This window comes from Sturnira hondurensis, unplaced genomic scaffold, assembly GCF_014824575.4.
Source record: "Sturnira hondurensis isolate 20B ecotype Veracruz unplaced genomic scaffold, ASM1482457v3 Scaffold0016535, whole genome shotgun sequence".
In the NCBI taxonomy this organism is placed as follows: domain Eukaryota; kingdom Metazoa; phylum Chordata; class Mammalia; order Chiroptera; family Phyllostomidae; genus Sturnira; species Sturnira hondurensis.
The window spans coordinates 389,131-401,293 of record NW_028089166.1 but is presented as its reverse complement, the minus strand read 5'-3'; the positions used below and the strand labels follow the sequence as shown (position 1 = coordinate 401,293).

At 37.2% G+C, this 12,163-nt stretch overlaps 1 protein-coding gene across 1 annotated transcript in view; it reads right to left on the bottom strand.

Moving 5' to 3' along the window:
* The window catches only part of TMTC2 (transmembrane O-mannosyltransferase targeting cadherins 2), a 406,489-nt gene that overhangs the window by 46,845 nt on the left and 347,481 nt on the right, over positions 1-12,163 (bottom strand). Inside the window, exon 10 of the mRNA XM_037066181.1 lies at positions 11,456-11,570. Coding sequence (XP_036922076.1) covers positions 11,456-11,570 — 115 coding nt within the window. The remainder of the gene's footprint in view (positions 1-11,455; positions 11,571-12,163) is intronic.

Below are 12,163 nucleotides of genomic sequence, written 5' to 3'. Positions count from 1 at the left end.
GACCCTTCCTGTAGAGAATTTCCACTGGATATCCTGCTTCTTGATCCCGAGGGCTACCTTGTTTCTTACTAGGTAGCCAAGCTATGTATTCAAGCTATGTATAATTCAAGCTATGTATTCCAGCCCATAGTGAATTCTGTAGTTCCAACAGCCTTCAGACTGTTAGAGTCAGTTTCTCTTGATTACCAACAAATACCATGATTCACACGGTTGACCTCTATAAGTAAGATGCACACTGAATTTTATATGTTTGTGCATTATCTATTCTTATAACTCATAGCAAACCCTCTATTCAGCCAACCAGTTAGCAGAATAAATAAAATGACAGTGTCCTGAAGAACACTAGCCAATTAGCTATCAACATAGCATGTTTCTCTATGATGTCACGTTACTTCAGAAAACCTTCCAAAATGATAGATCATAAGAGCTAGGATATATCCTGCTCTTGCAGGATATGCTGTAATCTGGTGACCATATTTGAAGGGTACAAAAGAAATGCTATAGGAAAACATCAATTCAACTTCAGAGGGTCAACTAAATGTGAACACAGTAGTAAACGGATTTGGGTCCTGCAGTTAAAGCAGCGTTCTCTTGAAATTGTAATGTTAAGAAGCTTTTGAGATACGAAGATGGCAGAAGTCAGGAATATAGAGGAAAAACAAAAATTAACTCTCTCAATTATAAAACCACTTTCAAGTTTCAAAAGAGAAGGCTAAGTAGTTATACCTATAATATTGAATTTGCACTTTGGTCAAGCCAAATACAAGCTATAAAGACAGAACCCATGCAATCATAATAAATTATAGGAATAACTGAAGATAACATCTCTCTGGAGAGGAGGACATATTTTTCTAATTTTTAAAGAAAATATAATTAGAAACACTGCTATTTTTAATGGGGTTACAGAGAAAGTAAAAACCCTTGACCTGAGGCTCTACTGGACTCATGACATGTTATAAAGTGCCGTTACGATTTATAATCTCATAAATGTTGAAGTTCAATTTCAATATGTCAAGAAAAGTACTTTGGTCTGGTATGAAAGACTAAAAGTTCCCTCGCTGGGCATTTAATGAAGGTTTCCTTCACCAAATTATAGAATCACTTTGGTTCAGATTCATTTGGAAATTTGAACCAGAATTCATTAGGTCATGCCCTGGAAGGGTTTTCTCCAAGGGAAAATAAAGGCACGGAGGTAGGAAATTAGAGTAACTTAATACTACAAAGACATAATTTACTTTGAAGAAAAATCACCCCATATATGTTTAACACAGAAAGTATAGCTACCAATTATATTCATCTTTATGGACATTCAAATTCATGAGGTAGATAAAGACCAAAAAAGGAACCTAGGAACTCACTAGATGAAAAGACTTTAAAACAATAATCAACGCAAGTGAAAAAATGCTTTTCCCCCCAAAATACGACTATTAGTTTCAAAAGTCTTAATTATCTTTAGTGGTTTAATTAGTAAAAGACATATATCTAGTTCAAAAGACTCAGTTTCTTAAGCTAGAAGTAAAATTGAGGATACGCAAATGAAATTTTTTTTAAAGTTGAATTTATTAGATGTATCATAACTGTGAAAATTAATTTTACTCTAGGGCTTTGCTTCTAATATTAAATGGTCTTCCTTGACTACTCATCAGCAGGCATTAATGACAACACATGGTAACCACAGGGAAAGGAGTGTGTCAGTTCCCTGAATGCTCACTTACATCCTCTTTTCATTCTCTGCACGAGAGAGAGAACTCATGAGGAATGGTCCAGTGCCTAGTAGTGTCCACTTTATAGTATACACTGTATTTCATACTCCCTTCTACAACAAGTATACTATAAGTACTCAAATCTTAATTTCAAAGATTACTGAATCATTAATTAACATTTGAAAACTGAGGAAATTTGCAATATCCTGCCAGTTATTTAAAGGATTCTAAGGACCCCTAATTGTCAAGAATTTCAACCACGGGGTCGCTGCACAATAATTACAGGACTTGGGCTGCCAGGACTGCTGGCATGGAAGTGTTTAAAGAAGGCGATAAAATATACTTTTCAGAATACTAATATCATTTCTTTTTTTAATATTTCTTTTCTGGAACAGAAAATGTCTAAATTTGCTGTCTACATATCATTTCACTTACAGACGATTAAAATGAGGCTGAGAGAAGTTGCAAACTTCCCCCAGGTTACAGAGCTGGGAAGGGGTTGAGCTGGGGGGTGGTCAAGGCCTCCAAACTAAATAGCTGAACCACAAGAACATGCTGGTGTTACACAACAAGATGTAGCACAGTAACACGAGGTACATTGTTCTGTGGTAGTTGACCACAACAATTACTAAATCAAGTACCAAGAAAAGAATCCTTTCTGATTATGTTAAAAAGCCACGACTTAAGTATAAGGATGAAATTTGAAATGGGGAGAGTGTGGAGAACATTTGCAGTCCCGGGTTTTACCTCCTGCCCAACTCCACCTCCCAAACTGAGAGAAGTGGACCTCACCAGACCACCTGGGCAAGGTACAGTATTAAGAATAGGAGTGAAATATGCTATTCTGCTCCATGGACCTCACTCTCACCCTAAGAGAGAAGGGGAAAAACTCAGGGGAAGAGCAATGAACTAGGGATGGGGGAAACAAAAGAACAGTGCTGAACTCTCACTTTCTTACTTCTATGATTTCCCATTTTGGGGAGGTGGTTGCAGACATGGAGAAGAACCATAGGTTTCCTACATGTTCAAGTGGGCGAGTTCTGAAGACTCAGAAGGTGGGTAATTCCACGTGTCTGAGTGGAAGATTCAGAAGGTGAGTAAAGAAGAAAGCAGTCATCTCTGCCAAGAGATCTCTCATGCCAGCTGTAGACAACCTTGTGTTTTAGCCACAGTAACCTCCAAAAGGCAAGCGATCTTCAAAAGACTGAAAGGAAAAATCATGTGGACCAGGAAGCCACAGTGGGTCCAGATGAGTGACTACCCCCATCTAACATGCCATCCCAAGAGTCAACATTATGTTCCATATATAGAGAAGAGGATTTAATCATTATGCCAACCATGCGCTCAAATGGAGCCTTCTTTCTAAACACTAATACCTGTCCGTCACCGTATATGAGGTCTATGATGTCCAAAAAAAGTCCAACCATTGTTAATATAATGAGAATGGTTTGTGTAATGTTAATGTAACCTGGCAGCCAAGGACAGTAGACTGGAATGTGAGTATGTGAACAATGATGACTTCACTGTACTAGCCAGTGGGGGTGGTAGATGCCCTTGAGTGAGTGTGTGTACTGTGTCACTGTCTCTTCAAAATGACTGAACGAGTAAAGCAATGAATGTGCATCCAACTTTGTGTTAAGCTTCAACATTCCTCTATGGAAACTATTTGGATGATTCGCAGCTAAAGGCAACTCGTGATTGACAGTTTTATTATGACTGAGCAGTTTTATTGTGCATCGCTTTTCCTGTGGAGTTTTTTGGTGAAACATCAAACCAGCCAGGTGACTCAGCCCCCCTATAGCCCAGATTTGGTGCCTTGTGAATTCTCCCTTCTCCCCAAACTAAAATCACTTTTGAAAGGGAAGAGATTTCAGACCATAAATAAGATTCAAGAAAATACGATGGGGCAGCTGATGGCAATTGGGAGAACTGTGTGAGGTCCCAAGGTGCCTACTATGAAGTTGACTGAGGCATCATTGTCCTATGGACAACGTTTTTTTGTGTCTTCTTCAGTAAATGTCTCCATTTTTCCTACGACAGGACTGGATGCTTTCTGGACAGACCTTCATATAGGGCTCACCCTGTTTTCATGCTATCTGTGGCCTCTCAGAACCAGGAGAGGTAAGGAAATAGAAAAAGGCCTAGATGATATGTGTACATTGGACTATGAAGTAAACAGTAAACCTTGGAATCCCCGGCCCAAATCAATGAATTGAGCCTATTATATTTTAAAAGTCTTTAGATCCAGTTTTCTTTTTTGCCATCAGTGAAAAGGCAGGTGCAGAGTGAGAATGTACAGTAACAAAAGTCACAAACAGTTATTATCCTTGATTACTATAAAATTCCATTTTTGCACATGGAACTAGGACACTTACATCTATTAAAATATAACAAAATATAGTTCATATATCTAATTCCCCTCTCGGGTGTTATTTTATAATAGAAACACATTTTTTAGAATATCAGCTTACGACCCAATACTCTTACAAGAAGAGATAAATAAAAAAATTTTTGGAATCAATTATGTCATGAAATAGCAACTTAATATACCCTGTGCAATGTTTTAGGCAATTCTGATTAAAAGAATCACTTACAATTACCTACATTTTAAAGTATTTCATGAGAATTATAAAATTAAAACTTTCTAAATTTAAATTTACTTCCTTGAAATATAAAAAATAAAAAATAACATTTAGAAAATTCTCCTTAACTACAGTTATTAATAGTTGTGAATTGTCCATTCTTAATTAAAATTATTTAATATAGATAATAACAAAAAAGATAGTACTTTATCAGTCTTTGTGATTCTTTTCAAGGATAAGTTATGGCTTTTTTTTTTTTCCACTAGAGAGCAGTTTGTTCCTATATCATGAAAGTAGAATGAAACAGTAGCTGAGTTTTCCTGGGTATGTGCCAACCACTGAAATGATGTTTAGCTTTAAGTTACTCAAAGCAGCACTAAATTTTAATTCAAGTTGATAACTTGTACAGTAGATCTACAAGTAGGACTGAAATGAACTAGGACATAAAAATATACAGGAAATCTTAAAATACTAAAACCAGAGTCACGCATACATACAAACAATGGAGCAGAAAAGATCCTCGTAATGAAACTCTTAGAATAAACTGTTTATGACCATTGGGCCTTCTTAAATGAAAACTTTTTCTCTGTCAAGACATCAGAAATGGCTTCATTACCTGTAGGTATCTGTCAAGACTGTGCTAATGGTACAGTTTCACAAAAGATTCCTCTTAGGCCCTGGCCAGTGTGGCTCAGTTGGTTGGGGAATCATTCCGTACACCAAAGACTGGGAGTTTGATTCCCAGTCAGGGCATATAGCTAGATTGGGGGTTTGATCCCTGGTCAGAGCACATATGGTAGGCAACCAATCCCTTTCTTTCTCTCCCCCTCTATTTCTAAATATCAATAAACCTATTTAAAAAATTCCTCTGAGTTAGAAATTTCTGGATGTCTCCTGAGCATTTGAGCCCATTCTTTAATGGCCTTGAATCTTTCAAGACAGCTAAGAACAGGTTAAGCCTGTATCTACAAAGGTTACCTAATGAAATGTAAATATGTATTGACAATGCCAATTCTATTATTCATACATAGTAAATTACTACCTATATTCAAGGTGTAATGGGGGAGGAGCGGAAAGAAGGAAGTTAAGATAGAACTGACTGGCAGGGGTGGTCCAAAAACCAACATGGTAAGTATCACCTGGGACTTGTTAGAAGTGTAAAGTCTCGGGTACCACCCAAACACACTGGATCAGAATGTGCACTTTAATAAGATCCCCAGGTGATTCACGAACATGTTAATGTTGGAGAGGTGCTGGGTTAAAAGATGCTCGCCTCCAATCTCATCTGCCACTCTTTACTTTAAAAGCCTTACAATCTAGGTGAAATCAGCCCCTCTTGACCAAAGTTGGCAGCAAAGTACAATTTAAAACTGGAACACCCAATGACTTTTCAAGGGGTCTTTGGTCGTTCTGGAGGTGTTAAGAAAGTATACAACCTAGAGGGCCTTGGAGTTACATATATTTCCAACAGCCAACACACACACAGGCACACACACTCTCTCCCTCTCTCCCTCTCCTCCCACCCACACCACCCATCTTCTCAGAAAAAAGAATGTGATTTTATTCCTTTCTCACATAAGAACCTTCAATTTTATCTCACTTCCAGTGAAATTTATAAAGAAATTAGTAAATCTAAATTCTGTATCTTTAATATAATTGATTCTGTAAGAGTGTATTATTTGAGTATAGACATTGAAAGATAATTCCGCCCCACATATTCACTCTGGTCTCTATAACTTCTGGCAACATGGGAACCAGCTGGTGCAGTGCGGCTAAGCTTTCCCGAGCCCCTTAGGGAGAGGTGACGAGCTGGGCCTGGAGGCCTGGAAAAAAGCTAAGTGCACAGCCCCCTCGGCTGTGTTCTCTGTCAGACTCTATACCATAAGGGTATTTCTAAAAATGTCATATCCCTTTGAAAGTAAAAACTTGGAGGTCTCTCTCCTAGGACTATTCTATTTTCTAAAGTTTACCATAAAGAAGTAATTTAAAAAATATTAGAAGGGTCTTACCATTTAGGATTTACACATATTTGATAACCCATTACTCTCAATAAATCCTTTCTCCATTAATAAATTCAGGAATCAGTGCTTCTAATCAGTCACCCAGTTGTAAAGACATGAGGGAGCCAAAGGGCACAGTGAAGTCCATGTTATGCGTGGCCAGAATACACTAAGTTTAAACCCCAGCTTTTCCAACTATGGGAAATGCCAACTCTCTTGGAGCCTCAGTATCCTCGCCTGTAAAATGGGAATATTTCTACATTCCATATGTGGAATTATAACCAAGCGGATGACAGATATGAAATGCAAAATATGATGCTAGGTTGACAGGAAGTATTTTAATAAGTGCTGCTTTTCTTCCTCCCTTACTCTGTATGTGGAATAAAATCAAGCAAGGATAAAATGTAACTTTCCACTAGAGCCCACAAGTGCTGTGAATCAGGGAAAGTTCATTTTTAGTGCCTCCACACTTCCACTCAGTTATCAAATATCTTTACGCCCTTTCTAGCTTCCAGTTCTGGGAGAGCACTGAATCAAAACACTCATACAAAATGCTTCTAATGGAATAAGTGATTAAATACTTTCCTCTCACAGCTCTCCAGACACAAAACTCTACTGAGTTCTAGCATTTTAAATTCCTTTGATATTTTTCTTTGATGATAACCAATCTGCTTTTTATAATGCTTTCATCTGGAAGCATCCAGCACTTTTTCCATATTATTTGAAGTACTAAAAATGTCGACACGAACAGTCAACACTCATTATGTGAGGCTCTCAACATCTGGGATCACCCTCCCTATAAATACATTGGGTCATTAGCCACAATGTGGATTCCACCTTCCCAAGCAAGACAGAAGCCAGAAACTCCCTCATCTTCCCACTTCATTCCAGTCGAGGTTCCCGTGTACAACTCAGGTTCCACCACTCAGTAGCAACCTGGAGAGAGCGGAAGTGGGGAGAAAGCATAATGGAGAAGAGAGCTGAGCCCAGGAGAATGATCTTTTAATGAAGGTGGCACTCGCTCTGCTTGGTTCCTCAGGGGTGATGGTGGCAGAGCTCTGGCTGTGAAAGCCGCTGAGCCCCGGGGGGAGCAGGGCAGCTCGGCAGGATTGCTGTGTGTGCGGACCACTTCCAAGTCTGTGAGAGAGTTCTGGGGCTATAGGACACTTTTTAGTATGAATATGTGTTAAATAGTAAACACTGGCAAGAGTGGATTATTTAGTCTGCAACAAAAAACTGTGACCCATATGTGAAGACAAGTTTAGACACAGATCTATTTTCACTAACTTTGCTTTCAACGTGGTGATTGAAGGCCTTCATTTTATCTTGGGAATTTTCTCTATTTGTTGAAATCTGCTCTTCTTCAGAAATTTTCTATTTGTAGATATAAAATGTGTGCATATACAAATTTATATATAAGTATGTATATTTAATTATACACATATTTACATATACACAAAACTATATAGCACATACTATGTATATACTAAACACGAATGTATATAACTATACATGCATACCTATACACTATATATAATTAGGCAATGCAAACAAATATACAACTATGAGAGTGTACTTGATCTACCTTCTAATCTTTTATCTCCTCAGTTTTATCATTCTTATGTTTTAAGTATTTTCCATTAAGTTCTGGGAAAATACTTCTATTTAAATTATCAGTCTATTAGTTTTGTATTTTCTGCACTGAAGTTATAAATTTGGAGAGCTTATTAATCTCCTACTAATCTTTTCTGATGTTGTACTGTTTCCCTTTCCAACTACTTCTCTTTTTGCAGGTATATACTATATCAGTTAGGACTGGTTAGGCTACACTGGAGTTAATAAACACATCTCGATTCTCAGTGAATTAAGACATCAAAGTTTACTTTGTTTGGGACTTTGTAAAGGTCCCAAAGTAAAAGATAAGCCTAGGATTTCAAGCCTAAAGTAGGTGAAAGGGAGGTGTGTCTGCTCTGGTCATTTCAGGATCTATTTCCACAATTTTCAAGCAGCACAAGGAGAAAGCACTGACTCTGATGAAAGTGACACACATCGCGTTCTCACAATTCAATGACCCAAACAAGACCCAGGAGGTCTTTCACTTGGCAAACGGCTGGGAAGTGCAGTCCTATTGTTTCTCGAAGGGGCAAGGCCAGGCATATCTGGTAAAGAGAATGAATGCTTCCCCCACCACACAGTGTTCTTGTGATTCATCTTGCTATCATGACTAATAAGTGGTTCGCATGTATTTAATGGGAATCTCACTGCTTCGATGAGGGCCCTTTATCTGAATACATCTAATTTGTCGTTCTAACCTGAACTGTCAAATTGAAATCACATAATTCAAAACTTTCTACAGAGAAAGATCATTATTCATTATTGAGAACTAAAATGGGTCTGCTGGAAATTTCTCAAATTTCAAGGCCTTTGAAGGTCCCATAAGATAAAGATTTTTCCTTTCATGGGTGGCCACAGGCTCTCAGCTCTTGCAATTTCATTTCAACTACAGAGAATGACATTTTTTCTGTCTTTCTTTTCTTTTTTTTTTTTGCATTTGGGATGAAAAGTTATTCCTTATTAATAGATTATATGGGTCATTTTATCGAGAATTAGCCAAGAAAAGAGAAGTTAAATGAGTGTTCACAAACCATATCTTAAACTATAGCATCCCTAGATTGCTAATTTTGAATATTAGGTCAACCATTAATTCAGCTAACCAAGACACAACCAGGGAGACATCTGTCCTTTCCTTCACACCCAGCTGGTCACCAAACCTTTCCAATTTTGTGTCCTAAATATCTTGGAAAAGAATAGGGCTCTGGAGGGAAAAAAATAATGTCAAACTCAATTTATAACAAACAATTTTGCACCCCCTGGGTAAATGTTATACGTAACATTAAATAGGCCAAATCCTGAGAGCTAACCATTGTGATAAGGCTGTATTCAAGGGAAAATCAGTAAGCTTTCTTATTCCTTTTAGCAAACCAAATCCTAAATGTTTCTGATTAATAGGGAAAGAAGCTTGACATTAAGCACTCAAGATATAGTTGAATTTGACAGAGCCAAAAAACAGAAAAACGAAGTGAAAACATTCTTGCAGACCGCCACAAGTTAAGTAGAAGAATATGGCCAGGCTGCTGTGGTCATATTTGCAATTAATATGTATAGGAGGTGCTGACTGACTGCAACTTAACGAGGAATGCAGGATGCAAAAAGCTAGAGAGAAGGTCCTGAAAAATAAATCACAAATATTTCCATATCACCAATGTATAACAAAAATTTTCATTGGTTTCTAGCATATAGTAATTAGGGGAAAGTTGTAAGTGTTGTATTTAACAAGGACGTTTTTTTGTAATGTTCTTATAATGGGTTTCCATTGGTAGACCTTGAATTTTAAAAACTGATTTAATATGTAGCAAACTGCCTTACTGATGAAAGTATCTACAATGATTAAAATGAATTAGCCTGTAGAAACTGTGCATTCCCATCGTAACAAATGGCTTTTTGTGAGTAAAAGCATAGTGGTTTTATTCATGAAGAACCAAAAGTTCTGTCCCTAATTCAGTACCTAACTTTGTCATGAAAATTAAGGGGTCTATTAAAAATTATTTTTCCATTGAAGGTTCTTGCGAATTGACCACAGCTTATATCACAATATAGCAACAGTCAATGAAATCCTGATTTCTCTTTGTAGGTGTCAGCTTTAGGAATATTATGTGGAGTGAGGGCATTCGAAAGAAAACTAATGGTACACTCCTTCCTCTTAAACAGACTTTGAGTTCCTTATTTAAAACACAGAAAGCCAAGACGGAAGCCACTGAGATACAGTTACACTAACAGTCTCCGATTATAAATCCAAAGTAATCTGTAAAGCTTGCTTTAAAAATTGGTTCCTGGGGGGACAGGAACATGCGGCTATGAAAGGACAACACAAAGGACCCCTGCACAGATGAAAACTGTCTGCATTTTGGCTGCGGTGATGGATGCAGAAGCTACATATGTGATGAAAGCATATAGAACTAACCGCCCCCCCCACATACATGAGTACAAGTAAAACTGAAAAAGACAATTAGACCAGAGAATTGTATCAATGTCCATATTCTGAGTTTGATATTGTATGGTAGTTCTACATCACGTGGAAACTGAATAAATGGTACAAGGGACCTTTCTGTATTACTTCTTGTAACTGCATACAGATCCACAGTGACCTGAAAATAAACATAAAAAATACCTTCCTCTACTTTTTCTGAAAGTTCAGGTTTTAAATCCATATAAATGTGAACTGATTCTGTTACTTTTCTTCCCTTGTACGAGTAATCTACATAATTACAACCCTATCTCTAGAAGTCACACATTGAGTCCGTGGTATGATTGTCACCTAATGAAGCATTTAGATGACTTAATAGGATGAAATTCAGGTAAGAGTGCGGGAAAGGTGTATCCATATTTCTAAAAGGACAAACAATACTTTTTAAATAACTGTATAAATCAAGTCAGTTTCTTAAAAGCATCCTCCTCTAACCTAAAATCCCATTTAAGGAAGCACCAACTTTCTTTTTATAGTCACAACAAAAATTATTGATCTGCCTTTTCACAGTTTCACTATTATTCTAAAGGACTTTCTAATCATCTTCCTGAAAGCAGAAGCACTAATGATCTAAAGATATATTGTTTCAATACCCAGCAACAGTGCTAATTATAGGGCCATTTTGAGAATCTGATAGGCCTTAAGTATATTTGTATTTGATGATCTTCTCCTCTACCGAATGTAATAAAATGTATCCACATGGTACATTCCATATAATTAACAAAAACCCCACAAATACTGAGATGCAGTTGACAAATTGACATGTTTTATTTTGCACATTTTTCATTAGACACTCATTAATTTCAAATGCACAACTTTCCATTTTGTATTTTATGGCCAATAGTTTTTGAAGGGAAGAGAAAAGGAGGTCTTAATAACTTTCAGAGTGCTTAAAGCTCATATGTCCTACACAATGTACACAGAAACTAAAACGAAAAAAAAATCCTGACTGATTGTAACATGGCTAAACAGAATAACTCACTTGACCAATGTGCAATAAGGATGTAGGACAGAAATTAGTATAATTAATTGCTTTCCCAAAGCCACAGGGTTGGTCTTTTTTAAAGCACAGTAGCAAAGACTAACCTGAGCATGTGGGCAGCATTGAAGACCACATCGAACTCCGTGCTGTCCAGTTCAGCTGCTTTTTTTGCCATCTCAGCTGCTTCTATGAGGCGAGCTTCTTCCAGAAGAAACTGACCTGCAAAGTATGAAAGCAGGTGAGCTTCAAACCAGAAAATAATAATCCTTGGAACAAATAAAGCTGCTATACAGAAAAATATAAAAACAGTGATTAAGGTGACACGTAGCAAAGATTTACATGTGCCGTACACCTAGGTGCTTATTATGTAGTCATATTTCTCATAACTACAGGATATCTGTTTGGTACATTAACCATTTCTTTTTCTTTCTCTTAAAGATTTTATTTATTTTTGGAGATAATGAAAGGAAGGGAGAAAACATGGAAACAAACATTGACATGCAAGAGATACAGCCACCAGTTGCCTTTCTGCATGCCCTGAACTGGGAACTCAGCCCACAACCCAGGCATGTGCCCTGACTGGGAGTCGAACCAGCGACCTTTTGGTTGAGAAGCTAGACCTCGATCCACTGAGCTACACCAGCCAGGGCCCATTTTTTTCTCTTAAAATGATATTCTGTTTAGACTGTTGTAGCAAGAAATAAAATGAACAGCAGATATACTACAAATTATAAAATAAGAGATATATTATTAGGTAAAATTATTTAAAAAATTTAAAGACTAACAGGAAAATTAATGTTTCCTTTTCTTTG